The 20,583-nt window shown below is 39.7% G+C and overlaps 1 protein-coding gene across 3 annotated transcripts in view; it reads right to left on the bottom strand.

Annotated features, from left to right (window-relative positions):
* Positions 1-20,583, bottom strand: part of LOC143106173 (2-oxoglutarate dehydrogenase complex component E1) — a 51,785-nt gene that overhangs the window by 8,666 nt on the left and 22,536 nt on the right. For all 3 annotated transcript variants that reach the window (XM_076270386.1, XM_076270384.1, XM_076270385.1), the window contains exons 5-13: positions 15,250-15,365; positions 14,264-14,418; positions 13,859-14,005; positions 12,657-12,747; positions 12,370-12,549; positions 11,419-11,547; positions 10,487-10,666; positions 10,134-10,286; positions 12-114 (exon numbers count right to left, since the gene is read on the bottom strand). In XM_076270386.1, the coding sequence (XP_076126501.1) occupies positions 12-114; positions 10,134-10,286; positions 10,487-10,666; positions 11,419-11,547; positions 12,370-12,549; positions 12,657-12,747; positions 13,859-14,005; positions 14,264-14,418; positions 15,250-15,365 (1,254 nt within the window). The remainder of the gene's footprint in view (positions 1-11; positions 115-10,133; positions 10,287-10,486; positions 10,667-11,418; positions 11,548-12,369; positions 12,550-12,656; positions 12,748-13,858; positions 14,006-14,263; positions 14,419-15,249; positions 15,366-20,583) is intronic.

Here is a 20,583-nt window from a genome sequence, read left to right as displayed (position 1 = left end):
TTTCTACTTACCAGGCCAAGGGGAGTCAAGCCAGTGCTTAATGTGGAGGATTTTCTCATCTTTTGAGCGTGCATGTGCTTCCTCACAAATCTTATCATACTTAGCAATCTCCTCCTAAACAAATGTAAAGAGAAGGATACAGTATGTGCATCAGAATATGACCAAAATATCAATTGTCTTTTTGTGGCGAGTCACTGTTCTCACTCACTTCAGGGCTTAATTCAGTGCTAAATTTGCTTAAAACAGAAGTGTACTGTATCTCTCCATGGGCCACATGATAAAATTGTGATGAGCACTTTTCTACACATAAAACATTTATGACAAGTTACTTGACAGGAAAACATGCACACCTGTGTGCATGGTCTTGTGGTGGCATAAGCATAGTATCTGTGATTTACTGATAGGTGATGGCAAGTAAGCAAGAGGAAGTAACGATGATGCACAGAGCCTACATGATCAGTGTGACTGTGGTTAGGAATTCTTACATATTGTTAACTACAGTGAGGATCATACGTTCTTGAACCCATGCTAAAGTTGACTAAAAAGAGGAATATAAAATAATCTTTTGAAAATTGTAAATCTTAATGCCTTAAGTAAAAAAATGAGGAAATATCCAACCTTTAAGGACAGCAATTTTCTTTGTGAATGAATAATGTATCGTAAATAAATAAATGTTCTTCCTTAAAATACAGGGGTCATAAGTATTGGCACCCCTATGCCTGTTCCCATAGAGGCAGGCAGATTTTTATTTTTAAAGGCCACTTATTTCATGGATCCAGGATATTATGCATCCTGATAAAGTTCCCTTGGCCTTTTGAATTAAAAAAGCCCCACATCATCACATACCCTTCACCATATCTCACGATTGGCATGGGGTACTTTCCATAAGATCATCTCTCAATGCAAATCAAACCAGCTATTAGGTTAACTGAAATAAAACCATGCCAAACTCTAGGTATGGTGAAGGGTATGTGATGGTGTGGGGCTATTTTAATTCCAAAGGCGAAGGGAAATTAACCGGAATATATTAACTGGTACCATGTGTAGTTGAAAGATGAACATATTAATTATGTAACCGTCAGAAGGGAAATATACCAATTATATCAAATTAAGCGCTTCTTATGCGTTATGGTTTGTATATTATAGTATTGTTTATTTTCATTAGGCTGTTGATTAATTTGACATTGTTGTTGGGGGCCAAGCAGCGAAGCTGCGAGGCAACCCATAGTGATTCTACGTGTTCTTATTATTATTATAACAAAACGCTAATTTGCCATACAACCATACAGTAAAAAGTTGGGAAATTTGGCACATTGATTCGGTTCAGTCATATGTTTAATTTCACAAAGTTTCATATCTGCACTTCCGAGTGCTCTAGCGCCACCAACATTTCAAATTGTTTATTACATCTATGCACTTAACGTTTCAACCATACACCACATTTTGAACATTAAGGTATATCTGGAATCCTTAGATGAGACCGAATTCGACGCACCCCATGACGTCAATATCCGCCATGTTTGACGTTCCGCCATATTGAATTTCTTTAAAAACACTTAAAAGTTTTCACAGGTCACAAATTTCATCCAATTTTCACGAAACTTTTCACGGCACAGATGATCTTCAGACCATGTCTCATAACTACATTGTTTTTGACACCCATACTCAAAACTGTTCGCCAGTCACGACCAGTGATGGGCAGTAACGCGTTAGAAGTAACGCGTTACTGTAATCCAATTACTTTTTTCAAGTAACGAGTAAAGTAAGGGATTACAATTGCAAAAATAGTAATTAGATTACTTTACTTTCCTGCAAGCAGCCTGCGTTACTGCGTTATTAAACCGTGATTTTGTCATAGGCAGTAAAAGAATTTGGGATTTTGCCATATGGATTTTGTGAGACTAACTCATGACAATGATGTAGGCTATAGCTGCGCGATATAGATGTAAACAAACACACTTGTGCAAGACATGGAGTGCGGGAGAGAGCGCGAATATGGAGCATTTAATTCATTGCAGTTCAGAAATTACGAAAAAAACATTAACGCTGTACACTCTTCATGGGAAGAAACATGTTGTCTATAGCGAAAAATTCCACCTCAAATCTGAGCAAGCACCTAGCAAGCCGGCACAGAAATGTGAAACTCATTGAGACACCCCCAGATCCCGACATGACGGCTGCAGCAACAGGTGAAAATAGAGGACGTTGCGGGTTCCCTGTAGCCTACTGGCCCATTATAACAGAAGCCAGGGCATTATAATATTCTGGCTGCATTCACTGTGATTTGGAAAATGGGCAAAAATATAATGTGGTCTTTGCCTTAATGGGGCTGGTGAGTGTTGAAGTCTTCAATAATTCGTTTCCCTTAAACCAGCGTTTCTCTACTGGTTCGCGGAGACATGCCAGGTGGGGCGCGAAAAACAGGAGTTTTTTTTTATTTATTTTTTTATCTGTAGCCTAGGCCCAGGTAGCACCCGATGCGCAATGGACGCACTGTGTTATTCATTGGGAAGCGCTCGTGTCAAGGCAGCGTGAGCGCATGTTTGAATCTGCAAGCACGTTCACTAATGAACATTTCTTAAAGCTGGCCTATCTTTGCGATATATTTGGAAAGCTCAATGAGTTAAATATCCAGTTACAAGGCAAAGACAAGCACCTACCTCACCTAGCAGATAAGATTACTGCATTCACCAAAAAACTTGAGGTATGGGACAGGCGCCTCGATCGCAACAGTATGCCTTTGAGAATCTGAGTGAAATCGCTGAAATGTCTGCTTCAGGAGCCACTCTTGTGATCCCATGTATTAAACAGTAGGCCTACATCACATCCCTGCAAAGTTTATTTCAAAAATATTTCCCAACCAGCAGTGCTCAGTATGACTGGATTATGGATCCATTTAATGCAGCATGTTGGTATTTCATTGAATATATTGTACAAGGCTGTAAAATATTGGCTTATGCTTCCTAATATGTTGCTGGAAAACAGAAATATGTGTGTTTAATTTACAATGGCACATTATGTATTTATTTATTATTATATCTGCAGCACCAGCTGATTTTAACTCTGCTGAAGAGGATATATTTAGAACTTGTCATTATTTCAATACATTTGACAATTTTAAGCTTGACCTACCACTTTCTTAGAGCGATGAAGGACAGGTGGGGCTCGAAAAAAAGGCCCCCCTGATCAAAGTAGGGAATGGACTAGCCATAGGCTTATATTTGAATGGAGCTGATCATTATGAGAGTTGTATAGATGCTCTTAAAGTGACAGCGCACCATTTATAAATGAGTTAAACTGCATCAAATTAGTAGTATTTCTTAAGAAATATTTTAAACTAACAGTTCTGCTTTGGGCACCATCACCATATATTTACATCTATTCGAATGAAGGAGTATACACACCAAAAAGTTAAGATTGAAACTAATAAAACCAAGTTTTAAAAAAGCGTATTCAGGTTGTGTATAGCTAGTGTGTTTTTGTAAAGTAACTAAGTAAAGTAAATAGTAAAGTAACTAATTACTTTTGAAAATAAGTAATCAGTAAAGTAACTAGATTACTTTCTTGGATAAGTCATCAGTAATCAGTAACTAATTACTTTTTCCAAGTAACTTGACCAACACTGGTCACGACCAATCAAAATTGGCGGCAAAGCCGCCAAACAGGATGAACTCCGATAAAACAGAAGTCATGGTTTTAGGTCCTAAAAAGATGAGGGATATCCTATCCTCATCACAGGCTACATTTACTGATCTTCGACTATCCTCATCCACAAGTGTTAAAAATCTAGGAGTTACAATTGACCAAGACCTATCACTAAGTAATCACATAAAACAGATTACCAAAACTTCATTTTATCATTTAAGGAACATTTCAAAGATAAGGAAGTCTTTATCCTTACCAGACGCTGAGAAATTAATCCATGCTTTTGTCACCTCAAGGATTGATTATAGCAATGCTCTATACGCTGGCTGCAATAACACCTGTCTAAAGAGCCTACAGCTTATACAAAATGCAGCTGCTCGCACACTCACTAGAACTAAAAAATATGAACATATTTCCCCTATCCTGGCATCTCTACACTGGCTGCCTGTTAAAAGTCGCATTGACTTCAAAATATTGCTTCTAACATACAAAGCCATTAATGGCCAGGCACCAGAATATATTAAAGATCTCCTAGTCCCATATAACCCACCTAGACCGCTACGATCACAGAATACTGGCCTTCTTGTAATTCCAAGAATCTCAAAAACTACAGTAGTAGGCAGAGCCTTCAGCTATTTCGCACCCCTCCTCTGGAATAATCTTCCTTCCTCAATTCGACTAGCAGACACCCTCCCTATTTTTAAGTCTAGACTTAAAACATACCTCTTTACTGCCTCCCATAGTTAGGTATGGTGCGGTGTGGAACTTCACCCACCTCAGGGATTTTTGGAATGGACCACCCTGCTGAGTCCTCGTGTGACTGGCACCCCAGTCGCGCGTGCGATGGTGGTCACTGACCATACCTGCGCTGGTGCCGACTACCCCTCACCATGCCTTAGCACTATGCTATAGCAGCATAACTGTCATGGACTTTTCATGTGTCATGCCGTACAACCCCCCCCTCTCCTCTCTCCCCTTCTCTCTCTCTCAACTCTCCCTCTCTTGCCTATTCTCACTATGATATACTGTAACAATATATAATACCACTAATTATTTATTGACATTAACAATTTAGATTTTCAGTAATACTAACCCACTCTACATCTCTCTTTCTTTCCCCTTACTGTACCTCACTTGTGAGGTATATCATCACCAGTCATCAACCATCCATGTGTTGGCCCTCCTCTCACCCATCTAACCTGAAGTCCCATCCTCGACTGCCCTATTACTGTCCCCCTATCTGGATTCCTGGCCCGTACAGCCTAGCGACCCATCGCCTGCCTATGACAATTCTTCCCGGATTCCTGGCCTGTCTGCCGACCCACCACATGCCCCTTCACAACTCCCTTCCCCTGGACAAATCCAACGCTGGACTATTTTAACTTTCTGTCACTACATCAGGATTAATGAATTATCAAACCAGATACGTAATCACCCCACCTCTTGTAACTTTCAGCTCAAGTGCTTTTTAACACCATGTCTTATTCTCTACACCTGACTATCATATGCATTTGTCATGTATACAGACCTTACTGTCCTGTATTGACCCTAGGCAGATGGGTCAGGCCCTTGAGTCGTGGATCTGCTCGAGGTTTCTTCCTATATGTATCTCCAATTCTAGGGAGTTTTTCCTCGCCCCTGTTACCCATGGGCCTCTCTTTCTTTTATTTTCTTCCTTTCTTTCCTTTTTCTCTGATTGCCTACATTCTGTAAAGCGCCATGATACATGTGTAATGTTTTAGCGCTCTATAAGCACAATAAATTGAAATTGAAATTGAAGTGAACTCAGATCTCGGCAAGGGTTTCACGTATCAAAACCAAACTCGGTATATGGGCTCAGGACCCAATTAGGAGGAGGCTCAATAAATGTGATGACTTTTGACCTACAGGTGGCGCTATAATTAACAAAACTACGTTTTGGCCTGTATGGTGTGATGTGTTTGAAATTAAAACATATTAGTGATCTCTGTTAATACTTTGGGAGGTCCTTAGGCTGACACATATCAACTTTTGACATTAACATAATTGATTGGACCGCCATATTGGATTTCATCAAAAACACTTAAAAGTTTTCACAGGTCACAAATTTCATCCAATTTTCACGAAACTTGGCACAGATGATCTTCAGACCATGCCTCACAAACGCATTGCTTTTTGGACCTTTATTCAAAACTGGTCGGATGTGACGACCAATCGAAATTGGCGGCAAAGCCGCCAAACAGGAAGTGAAATGTTATCTCAGCCAAGCTTTCACATATCAAAACCAAACTCGGAACATGGGCTCAGGACCCAATTAGGAGAAGGCTCAATAAATTTGGTGACTTTTGACCACTATGGGGGCGCTATAATCACAGGAAGTAGGCTCATATTTCAGCAACACTTACACATATCAAAACCAAACTTGGTTCATGGACTCGGGACCACATCCTGATGACGCACAATAAATTTAGTCACCATTGACCACAAGGAGCGCTATAATAAACAACACTTTCTCATATCAACACCAAACTTGGTACATAGACTCGGGACCACGTCCTGAGGACGCACAATAAATTTAGTCACCGTTGACCACAGGGGGCGCTATGAGTAGCCACACTTTCTCGTATCGACACCAAACTTGGTACGTAGACTCAGTTGCTAGGTTACGGGGACGCTGGCGAGACATGCCGCTCCGTCTGGCATCATGTTTTTGTTTGTTTTTATGTAATGTTCGTAATTTTATGTAATGTTCTGTTAATTTTTTGTATTTATTTTTCTAGTTAAATGTAATCACTCTTTATTCATATTATTTTTGATCGTTTTTGTGTTATTCTTAGTCCTTTTTTCTGTTTAACAAACTCGGCTGACACCATCAACGTCAAGTTAACGTTAACGTTAACCACCTTCCATTGGGCTGATGAGCGCCTTGGCTAGCCTGCCTTATGTCTCTGAAGTCCCTCATCCATCCGTGACGATGCACATCCAATGTCTGGATGGAGGGATTGCTCAGCAAGGGTGCCTAACGTCAATCTGCAAGAGATCTGCAGCTGCCACGACCACCGAGCTGCGGCTGACTTGCGAGCTGCCATGCTAGCATCTACCGGTGCCTGGAGTCTGGATTGAGTGCTAAGAAACTCTGATGACAGCGTCAACCATGAAACAACAAACGGTCACTGTCTAGGACCACCGAGCTGATAATCCGCAGGGTCGCCCATCACAAATTCGGACTGTCTTGTCCTTCCAGTGCTCTCCAGACTGCCAGTGAATTCTCCGGATTGGTCAGTTATAAAGAACTTTGTTGGTGTTGCATCGTGAGGACACAGCTGTGCGCAGTTTTCACGCGGGTCATCTTTGCCCTTGGACATTTTCAGCCGGTTGGAAATTCGACTAATTTTATTTTATTTATTAATTTGTTTGTTGTATGTCTTGTATGTCTTGGTGTCACGGGTACGCTGGCGACTACGCCGCTCCGTCCGGCATCTTTTGTGTTTGTTATTTCTTAAATGTATGTCTTGGTGTCACGGGTACGCTGGCGACTACGCCGCTCCGTCCGGCATCTATTGTCTTTGTTAGTCTGTGTCAATGACAATGTCTTATATGTGGAGCGCTTTGGGTTGCACTCTGTGCATGTTAAATGCGCTATACAAATAAATCTGACTTGACTTGACTTGACTAGACTCGGGACCACATCCTGAGGACGCACAATAAATTTAGTCACCATTGACCACAAGGGGCGCTATAATTAGCCACACTTTCTCGTATCGACACCAAACTTGGTACGTAGACTCGGGACCACATCCTGAGGACGCACAATACATTTAGTCACCGTTGACCACAAGGGGCACTATAATTAACAACACTTTCTCGTATCGACACCAAACTTGGTACGTAGACTCGGGAACACATCCTGAGGACGCACAATAAATTTAGTCACCGTTGACCACAAGGGGCGCTATAATTAGCCACACATTCTCGTATCGACACCAAACTTGGTATGTAGACTCGGGACCACATCCTGAGGACGCACAGTACATTTAGTAATGTTTGACCACTAGGGCGGCGCTAGAGGAACAGGAAGTGCTGATGCATGTCAGTTGCAGTGCAGTGCAGTTGAGAGACCCTGGGCAATGGGCAAGTAGTGCAGTAGAGACCTTTAGGCAATTGGCAGGCGAAGCAGTAGAGACTAAGGGTGTCACGATTTCGATTTTATTTCGAAATCGATCGAAATTACATCTCAATCTCGAACTTCGAACTTAAAAGTAGAATCGACGATGCAGCCACACCCCCAATGTCACGTCCAGCATGTATGCCAAGAGCACAAACACACATGCACGTGCTGAACTGCAGCGTCAACACTCTTCTAATTTTAGGCTGCAGCAAGTTAAAATATAGGCCTACACATCAACCTACCGAAATCAAAGGCCCTCTTGCTACTTTGAAATCACCGGTGTGGAAGTATTCGTTCATTCACGTCAATTAAAACTAACTTAGCCTACTCAACTTAGCAAGTGAAAAGATGGTCTAATTACAGTCCAAAGTTACTTTAAGGCTTAAAATGCAAATTTATAAGTACATATTCCATGAACACTAACCTTGGGTCCCTTCGGAGTGTGCTGAAACAATCAAATTAACATTCTGTGTTGTTTCATTTTACTATGTTCACGTCTCTGTTTTAGCCTAAAGTTCTGTTTACATTACAACCTCGCGGTTGGAACGGTTTCAAAGCGGTTTCAAAATAAAAGCCCCCCGAAAAAGAAAAGGCCAAAAAGAGTAAATAACATATAAGGAATGCATTAATAGTAATATTTTAAAAAGATCGAAAATCGAATCGAATCGTGACTTTAAAATCGAAAATTACATCGAATCGAGGATTTGGAGAATCGTGACACCCCTAGTAGAGACCTTGGCAATGTCAAATTTATCTGCCATCTCGGCAGCTCAAGTATCTGCAACCAGCTTGGCCCCCTCATTGCTGCTTTGCAGCTATATTTTATTATTGATATTCTCCTTAATGTAGTCTTACCATGCTGTTGTTATTGTTATTGTATTTGATTGAATGGACATTATTGTTTATTGTTGCTATTTCCCTTCATTTTCATTAGGCTATTGGTTGAATTGACTGAATTGACATTGTTGTTTATTATTGCTATTCTCCTTAATGTAGTCTGACCAACATTTTTAAATTGTTCCCAGCTAAATTTAAGTATTATATTGTTTTGTATTTGTATGTCGCTTTGGAAAAAGGTGTCTGCCAAATCCCATAACAATAACCATAACCATACCAAATAGCCTAATATCGTGTGATCTATAAAACATGTTGACAACTCAAATATTAACTTGTATTTTGCATAGGTCTGGTTTTGCTGTTACAAAAAAAAAAGGCTTTACTGATCATGTAACTTATAGTGCCTAGCCTATAGGGTGTTGCATGCACTCATTATGAACAGCCCTGCACTTTTGCTCTACTCTACATATTAGCAAGGCTCTGAAATATCTTCACAGACATCCCACATTTTTTGGATTATTGCAGAAAGCAACAAACTTCTAATAAAGAAATGGAGCAGGCAAAAGACAAAAAACAATCAATCAATGTTTCAAACCAGAATAGCAGGAAAGGTTGTAATGGTTAAGACATTAAAAGGTGGACAGAATTATTTCTTGTAGACCTAGTTATTGCTTAATTTAGCCTATTTTCAGCTAATTTAATTCAACAGGCAAAGATCCTGAGGTCTGCATCTCAATCGCTTTGTACTGACCCACGGTCTGCTTGCACAAAAAGAGGGTCGTGCCTTTGCTGTCGCTGGACCAAAATACATTTGTTACATTTTGGGCTTGTGTCCACCAATCACGTTTTTTGTGTGCCCTCAACCTCAACAGATTTCAACTTTCAGAGCTCTGAGCGTTGCGAAAAAAAAAAAAAAACGGATAGCGCCGTCCTGAACTTCACAGGATTTGTATAGAAAATAGCCGCTGTCAGCGAAAAAAAACGTGATTGGTGGAGACAGGCCTGTTCTGTTCTATTCTGTTGTACTGTTAAGAAAATATGTTTCATCAGCTATAATGGCTTTAAGCACTTTGGATCAATTCTGTGGTGTTAAATGTGCTATATAAATAAAGTTGACTTGACTATAAAACATACACCCAGTAGTTGTTCATTTTGTGTGTGGCTGGAATTATGAAATATGAATGTCCACATCGGTCAGTGACGGGTAAACTCTACCAGTACCATTTAACAGTGTGGAAACCAGTATTAAAATGTGTTTTGCGGCAATGTCAGCTTTTCACAATGTAATCAATGTAACAGACTGTAGGTAATTCCCCTAATAAACCTATAGGGCACAACAGGAATAGTTCACCTCCATCCATAGACGACCCTTCTGTGGGGAGATTTACCTGCAAGATGTATGCTAATCTGGCAAATGTAAAGTTTGTCTCGACCCATTCAAGGATAATTGTAGGAGGATCCTATAGCAAGTTGTACAAAAAGATCGGTACATTGGGCCCCTTACCTCATATTCCTGTCTAGTTACTGAGCCCTCCGCAATGAGCTTTTCAGCATACTTCTGCATAACACCCTTCTGCTTCTTGATCTGTTTGTACATGAGTGGCTGAGTGAACATGGGCTCATCCATTTCATTATGGCCGTTCCTCCTGTAGCACACCTAAGGAATAGAGGAAGACACACACACCAAGTCACTAAGGGCTCAATGACTAACAGAACAAGCTCTTTGAAATGCACATGAATAAAGACAGAATAAAATATACTGAGACATTACTCTTCAAAAACATGCAACACCACTCAATATTCCAGTTCCCTAAAAAGTCAGAATGTTGATATTCTAAAGCAAGCAAACACACTCACCAAATCAACCACTACATCCTTGTGAAAGGTGGCCCTCCATTCTGCGGCAACATTACACACATACATCACAGCCTCAGGGTCATCTGCGTTCACGTGAAAGATGGGAGCATTGACTACACGTGCAACATCAGTGGGATAGGGCGAGGAGCGCGCCATTCGAGGGTCGGTGGTGAAGCCAATCTGGATAGACAGAGGGCAGATAAAACTGATGAAAGTGTCAATAAAAATCTCTCTCCTTATATCAGAGACAGAATGTTAACTTCAGCAAAAGACTGGTGCCTATCATTATACAAGGTGACCAAAACTGGACTACTTTTATAGAAAGGCCTTTTAACCTATTTAAAAAATGAATTGATAGTTGATTCTGGGATTATACCCATCTAAAACTACACTAGGTTGGAAATTTCACCAAGCTGCCTTGCAGTTCACACACTGTTCCTACTCTCTGACATCCTAAAATTGAGAGTTTCCCACTGAGATCCCTTAGTTTACTGGTACCTGTCTGTTATCTGTCTATTGCACAGAATTAGCTCTAAACTCGGGCTGCAACTACGATTACTTTCATAATACATTAATCTGTCAATTATTTTCTCGATTAATGGATTAGTTGTTTCATCGATAAAATGTTGAAATATTGACAAAACCCTAGTTTATGTCCTCAAATGCCTTGTTTTGTCCAGATATTTAGTTTACATTCATAGAAGAGTAACTAAAGCTTAACATTTTCTAGTTTTAAATGCTGTAATCAGAAAATTCTGAGGCAACCTCCTTAAAAATGACACAAACCGATTTCCAAAATAGTTGGCAATTCATTTAATTGTTGACAACTAATTAATTAATTGTTGCAAACCTATTCTCAACCAACTGGTTCTATGTGCTTATTCTACAAAATGCTGGAAATGAGTTGCCACTGTGCTTTTATGGTCAGGTACCTGGTTGTTAGCAACAACATGCACAGTGCCATGAGTGGAGTATGACGGCAGGTCACTCAAGTGGAATGTCTCATAGACAATACCCTGACCAGCAAAGGCTGCATCCCCGTGCAACAGGATTGACATGACCTGAAACATACATACATACATACATAAAGTCTGAATTTTTGAACAAGAAAAAAACATGAAAATCATATGAAATAAAGCTGCAAGTAGTGATGCAGGAAACACCTTGATATCAGCAATTAGCATAGTGATCTGAGCCCAAAGCTATAATATCTCTGCATACCCTCAGGATTTCTGCAGGCTTCAAGTAGTTAAATTGAACTTTCTTTTTAACCTTTTTAAGATGTAAAATACGAAGGAAAACACAGCTCGACATTAATGGCTGCCCAATTGCCCTTGGCCACCAAATTGTTACAAGTGACAAACACATTTGGTAGGCTTTGGCAGCCAAAAGCTCAAAACAAGGGGAGTTGAAGCAGGAGACACAGCTCTATACGAGACAATATAAGAGTGTACAATATCACACATAGCCACACTATCTATACATGCACACATTATACAGCCACATATAGTGTACATACACACAACCACTATACTTGCATGTAAGGCGACTATACATAAAACCGCAGGCCACATGGACATGGGACATCAGTTATCAGTTCCATATTGATTTCATTTGTAGTTATCATAATAATTTCATAATATTGATACCATTGAGGGAAACTACAATGTACGCAGAATTGTTGAGCAAAAATGTAACCACTGTAAAGTAGCGTTAAATTAATGTTAACAAATTAAGACCAACCTAAACGCTTTTAAGACATACTGCATGAAAAGTATAACACTCATTACATTTTAGAGTTTTTTGGACTTTTTAAGACCCTGTGGAAACTCCTAATGCCTAATTTCATTACAGCATGAAACATGTCTGGGGATATCCATTACCCTTTTGCCATCTGTGTCTCCACAGTAGAACTGCTCGGCCTTAGTCTTGCCCTGAACCACTGGATTGACTGCTTCCAGATGAGATGGGTTGGCAACCAAAGAGAGTGTGATGTTCCGGTCAGTCACACGATTTATCCTTCTGTGGTACATACCAAGGTGATACTTCACATCACCAGAGCCCTGATAAACACAAAAAGGCATGGTTACGCCCGTACCCTTACAGTGTGTTGGCTGGTGTGATCTGCACATGGATGCAGACTGCCCACTGTATTTGTAAGTGGACTCACCTCATCTGCAGCCTCCAACTTCGAGTCAAACTGGCAGAAGATCTGCTCTAACTCTTTGCGAATTACATTGGCCAGGACATTCAGACGACCCCTAGACAGACAGAACACTGAAAAGCTCAGACATACCATGATCGAAGGAATGCTTTATATGTGAGGATTTTCAGGACTTTCTAGGAACCATTGGTCATTGGAATACTGATCAAAGATGACCGTATAAATGCACAGTAGTAACTCTGAAGGAAAGAAACCATGTATGAGTTATCTTTCACAAGAGGTAGGTGAAGAGGGTTTACGTTTGTAAAGAAATAATGAATACAAAACATACAGTGTATGCAATACATAATAAACAACATAGATACAACAACAATTACACTGTGTTGTGGCATGTGATAACATTAACTTGCTCCACATGTGCATACATATTGAATACGTCGGCCTGCACTTCTCAACATTGAGCATGGTTCCATGCAGCCAATAAACGGTTTCAAACCAGTTTATTGGGAATAAACCGAATTTGTGTGTCTTGTAAACACCTTATTCTGATTGAAATAAACTGAAAAAGGCCATATTCGGTTTACTAATAAACCGTTTGCACACCCTAGCATATGCCTGTTTTAAACAGAAAATTGGGTCATGAAAACACCTTAAACGGAATATGCTTCCAGAAGGAAGAGTGTTGTAGGCCTGCGCATGCTCAATTCACACAGAATTAGGATAAAATGAACCAACTGCCTCTCACGCAATTGCCTCTCACTTTCCTAATCATGGCGAAACAACGTGCACAGTTTTGGAAAGACGAGGAGACAAACTTATGTCTTGCAATCATGCAAATGTCATGGAGTTCATCGACGGGAGAAAATGTTGTCAGCGTTTTTAAAAAGATTTGTAAAAAAGTTAATGAGGCTGGCTATTGACATACACCTGAAGAAGTGAAATACAGATGGAAGACCCTGAAGCAGCTCCACCCTCCACCAGCGGAGATTTACATCATGACGTTCGGAGCCTATTTGTGGGCTGCGTCGCTGACTTATTCGGAATAATGTTGATTGCTATGTAAACAGGAATATGCTCAAAAAGTGACATTCTATATGTAAACAGGTTAAGTCTTAAAAACTTTTTTTCTTATTTTTCACACACATTATGCTGGCTTGGTCAGCTCCCAACACCATCAATCTCTGCAGTGGTCTGAGTGTACTACTAACCTGTGAGGCATTCCCATAATGACATTCTCTACTCCTTTCTCACTGGACATATCAATGATGGTTTTGAGTGCCGGGATGAGTGATTCACAGCCCTCCAGGCCAAAACGCTTCTCAGATGACCATTTCCTTTGCAAGAACTCCTCAAACCTGCAACATACCAGTACAAATGGCTTGATCTTACAGTACTGTAGAAAAAGCAAGTCATATTTGGTTGATCAGGCAAAAAAGTCAGCACCAAGACACCTCAAACAGCATTAAGATCCGCATTTCCTTTTTCTACATCATTACAACCTCCCATGAACAAAAACGTAAAAATAGAAATGGCCATGTTCTATTCCAAGACAGGTCAGCCTGAAAAACTAAAGCGCATGTTTGTTTATAGAGGTACGTTTTTAGTAGGCCTACCGGGTGGATCGAATCATACGAGCCAGGAGGGTTCTCTTCTCTTCTATGGTGAAGTGCATAATACCAGGTTTCTCAAACTTCTGTCGGATCCACTGACACTGGTCCAGGTCATTGATGAACATGAATTCAACACCAATGTGCTGGCAATATGCCATCTAACACAACACACAAAGAATGGGCTTATGGGCAGCACAAGGAAAAGACTGTATTAGAAACATTTACAGTTTATATTCCATTAACAAATTGGTAGATTAAGGGTGTTTTCACACTTGGTCCCTTTCAGCCAACTAAACGAACTCAGGTCGATGACTCAGCATTTTTTGTGCATATGTGAACACGTCACGCCAACCGAACTCTGAATATCTTTTCATCCAATCTATTGGTAGGCTAACTAACTATGTAGAAATCAGGTCACTTTGGAATACATTGCTCACCATTTTTCATGATCTGCTAGGCTATTATCTCATTGCATACATATACAAGAGACAAGAGGATCTTTGCAATAACTTCAGATCAGAATTCTTTCTGAAAATATATTATAATATTTATATTTCAGAAAATGAAACAAAATCACCACACCAATTATGGGTTATGACAATTATTTCAACCTGATAAAGAATGATAATGAAAATACATAACCCAGAGCAACTACATAGCGCATAATCCATAGCAGGTCTGAGACCCGCAGAGAAGGTATGAACCGAGTCCCTTTTGTTTTGGTCCATATTCTGGTCCCCTTTAGTGGACTGAGTTTGGTTCTTTTAAAAGGAACTATATGTGAAAACACCCTAAGACTAGACCTAGGTTGGCACAATACACACCTGTACACATTTTACACACCTACAGTAACAACATTATCACAATGGAAAAACTGTGATTGTACTGTATGTGTGTCATTTGGGTTAGGATGCTAGGTTACTGTGAGATGTGAGATGTGTGTATGTGTAGTGTGGTGGTGAGCTAACAGAGCATGTGACTCCATTCACCTCCAACCGTCTGATGATCTCTCGGAGGGGCAGTGCACTCTCATCCCCACCAATAAAGGTTGTGGTTGGTAGGCGGAACACTTTATCCAAGTCGGATTCATCTAAACCATAAAAGCCTGATATTCCAGCAACCCCAGTGAGATGGGGTTGGGAGGGAGGGGATAGTGTAACGGTAAAACAGGAGCAGAAGAGGACAGATGCCAAGGTAAAAATGAGAAGATAATGAGACAATGTAGTCAGTCCACAGAAATGGAATAAAGGATACAGAAAGAGAAGCCAAACCAAAAAAGCAAGGGTGGTAAAAATGGGAGAAAAGAAAGTTGGGTTAATTGGGAGTGCAAAATGGAGATGTTTCATCAGGAAAACACAGTGATTTTAATTTAAAAGCAAACAAATGAAAAATGTCAAGCCAAAACGTGTTAATAATGTTATGACAACATATATGCAAGGTAGCATATAAAGGTAGAGTTTTTTTTATGGCCACCGATAACAGAACAAACACAATGAAGACACACAGAAGACAAGCACAGTTAGAAAGGGTGAGAAATGAGAGGCAGGAAGACGGGGTGAAGTGAGGGGGGATAGAGATTTAAATAATGATAGAGGTAAAGACAAAAAAAGCATATACTGTTAAGTAACACAATTACCGGTATGTAATCACAATATACAAATTGTAAAATGTACATGATTGAACAGTACATACACTCTCCAAATCTGACAGTAGTACTGATATACTGTATGTTTATGGCGGTCTAGTATTGGCTTATGTTGACTTATAAAGATTGTTGCACTTCGCTCATAATGGTAAATGCCTCAAAGAACGTACTGTCACTGCATCTACACCAGTGTACGTTAATAAAATCATAAGAGAAACTAATGCTGAAATTCATTTGCAATGAACAAAACTTTTATTAGAAGTTTCACCAGCAATTACGTTTCGAGCCTCACGCTCTTCATCAGACTTGTAAAATCTGTGTGAGGCTCAAAACGTAACTGCTGGTGAAAGCTCTAATAAAATAACTAAAAGGGGAGCAAGTGTGCAGACATTCCCTGCTGTTGTACACGTTTATACTTTTTGATCCAGCACCTGTCTCTTGTACCACAAAATGTTTTTCGATGAACAAAACTTGCTCATAATAACAAGCAGACTCATTTTTTAACGGCTGTATTGATGTATTCCAATGGAAAAAGCTCCTGCTACTGCACTTAGACATAAATGAAATGAACAAGCACGGGCAAATGGGCCAGAATTAAAATCAATTATGTAAGGGATAATGTATAGAACGCCGGTCATTACTGGGAAAATAAGTCCCGACAGGGCGAACCGGACCCTGACGCGCAGCGGAGGGGTCTTGTTCCGCCCTGAAGGGACTTATTTTCACAGTAATGACCGGCGTTCTATACATTATCCTGCTTATTATACGGCTACTTGCCAAAACGAAATAATAAACTCCCCACGATATGACTTTAGCCTACATAACCTAGCCTATTTGCTATTGTTATTTGTTGAATGAAGTTCCAGTCCTTGCGTAGTGATATGAAAGACATTAATCAGAAGCACAAAACCCGTTGCCATTGACAGCGGTGATTAAATGCTTTGCCGGTGATTTATGTAGATTTAACATTGGCCCGAACGTTGGGAAATCTCATTCAAGTCAATGGAGCGTTCTACTAGCATTGTAAAGAGCCGTATAATAAACTGAATTACCTTTCATTCATCTATCAGCAGGTGTGTCTACTACTCCCATATTCTAAAATATACCTAATATTCTTGATGTTGAATCCACTACAATGGTATAGGCAGATCACAGTTAGCAAAAGGCAGATGACCATCATGCATAAATGGATGTTGGCAAATCACTTTTTGTTAATTAAACCATTTAGTGGCCATGAAACAAAAATATTCATTATATATAAAAAAAGATAAAAAAAATCACTGAACCAAGTTTTTCAGCCTTTCATAGCACTATCTCCGAATGTGCCAGTCTGCGCATAACACAATATATTGTGCACATGCAGAATTGATGCAACATGACAGATAAACATCTGCTACTGCCATTGGTAAATGTCATATTATTTGTTAACAGGCCATTACCAGTCAACAAGGCAGATATTGACTGATACCAATGTATATCGGTGCATGCCTAGGCAAAAGTAAAAAAAAACAAAACGATCAAACACACTCTCTCAGGCAACTGCAGGAGGCTCCGTTTAGACCAACTAAATAACCTCCAAAACACCTTTCTATCCCACAACAAAGAAAATGCAAAATATGACTTAGTTGAAGCCAAATGATGCAAGCACTTTGAAGACCAGCAAGTCATGACATGGCATTGATTATAAAGTGTTTCAAAGAGGAAGCAGCAGATGTAAGTGTAGAATTAAATTCTGTAGTGGTGACGGCACCAACATGCACAATTTAATTTCTTCTTGCATTTGAATATCCTAACATTAATACTAATAATATGTATACTAATACTAGTATGAATTAATACACTGCACAACATCCTTTTGGCAAATCATACAAAGTAGCATACTGCATAATGTTGTGTAATTATGGGTCAGCCATTGATGGAAAAAATATTGTAGCATTTTATGTACAATGAAATAGGTTATATGGGAGACATGGAATATGGGGAACACATCTTCTATATTATATAGCATCTTGAACTTATTCAGATAAGTAAAGGCAAACTCGAAATTGAGGAAAATTATTAGGAAAAAAATAAGTCTAGTCTAGCGTCTAGGGAATAGGGATTGAAAATCAGTAAGATGATGGGTGTGAGTGATCCTATGTGAGAGTATCATTGTGTGTCTACAGGAGTACATGACTGAATCTGGATATGCTCAAAATTGTAAATGAATATGATTTAGAGAGGTGAGTGATGAGAGTGAGAAGAGATGAGAAAGGAGAGGAGAAGAGAAGAGAAGGAAATTAAAGAACACTCAACAACCCAAAAGCAGGGCTTACAGTGTAAGAGTATCACAATGCAGTTGGAAAAAAGTTAAGGCTTGAGCCTCCAGCTGTGGTACAAAGTCCAAGGGTAACTGCACCTCACCCCAACCACTACAATGTGAAGTCACAGGCACACATGGAGGTCTTCAAGGTGCAAGTAGGCAGCAAAACGTTTTTATATGGGCAATATAAAGATCAAAGGAGAAAAAGAGGCCCTCCTTGAGCAACATGCCTTTTTGTACAGATATTGATTTTAAGTATCAAGACAGAACAACTCCAAACCATGACAGTGTCTCGAGTCCTGAGTGACCTTCAAAGACTAAGAGCAGATCAGCATCCAAAGCCGAATGCGAAATCGTATCTTTCAGTGCAACCTTTTATCTTGCTGTCAAAAAACCAAACTACTGGGCACAAGGTGAAAAAGCTATAGTGTGTGATGTAAGATGAGTATTACCCTGTTCCACACAGTCCCTAACATAGGGAACACAATCAGATTCTGAAAAGTGAAAAGAGGAAGACAAGAAATAACACACATATGCTGGTGTTTGTTTTCAGAAGGGACTAAAGAGTAAATGTTTGAAAATTAAAGTAATGATCACTTAGCCACTCATATAACAACCCATCTTTAAAAATATTTACATTTAATATTTAACTACTATGATGAGTTATTGCAAAAACCCATGATTTAAATACCCATTCAAATTGTGTATCGTGCTCATGAGTTTAATTCAAAACTGCATGGTAAAGGCTGCACAGACACCAAGTAAAAAGAGCACTGTACTGTAGACAATCACTAGAAGAGAAGAGTTCAGTTATAACTCTGAGATGCACTAGCCCATTAGCCACAAAATGGAGCACTGTATAGCCCATATCAGACATTCTAAAGCTGTATGCAATATAAAGAATACTGTAGAAATTCTGATTATAGAGATTGTCTGACTGTCTAAAAAAATCTACATGAAAAGCTCTGGCTTGACCAAAAAACGCAAAAGACGACAAACACACACACAAACACCTCGATCCTGTACAGCCTACCTCCAACAGTTAGAACACTGAGTCGCTCCTTGACAATTCTCATGTCTGGGGAAGGCAGTGGAAGAAACAAAGAGACCCAATGGGGTTAGTCACCCACCCAGTTTTTGCTTGGGTCCTCATGAAGTTACGATGAAGCAGGACAAGAAGCTAGCGCTTCGCACCACATCTGCTGCTGATAGCTCACAGCGCATAACATCAAATGTTTCTACATACTGCACACAGTATTCTACACACAAAGCGTCTCAAACTATAACAGGAAGCAACAACTATTACATGCCACCTTCACACACACACAGACACAGACACACACAAACTATTGACCTATTGCTAAGCCCTGCCAATCGAACGCAAATAAGCCAAAAGCAGATCAGTACCAGCCGCACTCAGACTTCAGCCTAAAACTCTGTAGAGTTGCTTTAGAAGCTATGATTTTCGATCAGTGATCAGATTTTTAAAGGGATTCAGTTGAAAACAATGGCTAAACGATAAGCATTGGATTAATGTAACACATGGAATAGTTACTTTCAGTCTGGTATGATCTATCTGCTAAAGGCGTTAAATTAAATCATTCCTCCCAGCTCTCCCTATGGATTCCTAATATGTAACCTTAACAAAATAGAGCTATGTCTGTGGATAAGCCACATAATCACCTCATATAATATGCGTGTCACTTGAAGAAAACAAATATAACTTTTACTTTTAGACAGCTAGCATTACATTACACCAAGCCATTGTCAGGCAAACCAACATAGATTTCGGCCTCAACTACCAGAAAAATTGGTTGGGATTCAAAGAAAAACCCTCGAGCTACTTCACTATAAATTAGTATTTCATTGCAAGAAAATGGTGTGAGGCACTTGAACAAAAATGAGCTGCAATTGGGTCGCCAGGAAAAAAGCTATTACTGTGCCAATGTCACAAAACGGCTCACTTACAATATGCCAAACAGCATGTGGACAAGCCTCAGAACTTGTGAAACAAGTCATTTGTAGTGTTGAGACTTTATTGTCACACAACCTTTATGGTCACTACTGGACCGATATCAGGTGACTTTACATGGAATGACCCCGAACTGCTTTTCTGCCGAAACAATTTCTTTCTTTTAGTGCATAATATCAACCCCGGACATTAATTTGGCAATAAAGGTACAATATGCAGGACTAACTAGCAAAGTGGGGGCAGGTTGATCCAGACCTACCTCCTTCCTCTCAAAGGATGAACCAAATAGTCTGGTTTAGAAAGAGGAGGCTAAAGGCTACTTGTAGCATGAAAAAGTGCATAATGTATCTAGGTAATCATTACTGGCTTTATCAAAACAGTTTGATGTTTATATGTTATAGTAA

The sequence above is a fragment of the Alosa pseudoharengus genome, unplaced genomic scaffold, assembly GCF_046254945.1.
Source record: "Alosa pseudoharengus isolate Yale_2024_CS ecotype anadromous, Long Island Sound unplaced genomic scaffold, YU_APseudo_1.1 YU_APseudo_1.1_scf_6, whole genome shotgun sequence".
Classification (NCBI taxonomy): Eukaryota; Metazoa; Chordata; class Actinopteri; order Clupeiformes; family Clupeidae; genus Alosa; species Alosa pseudoharengus.
The sequence above is the reverse complement of the archived record's forward strand: the minus strand, read 5'-3'. Positions and strand labels throughout refer to the sequence as shown.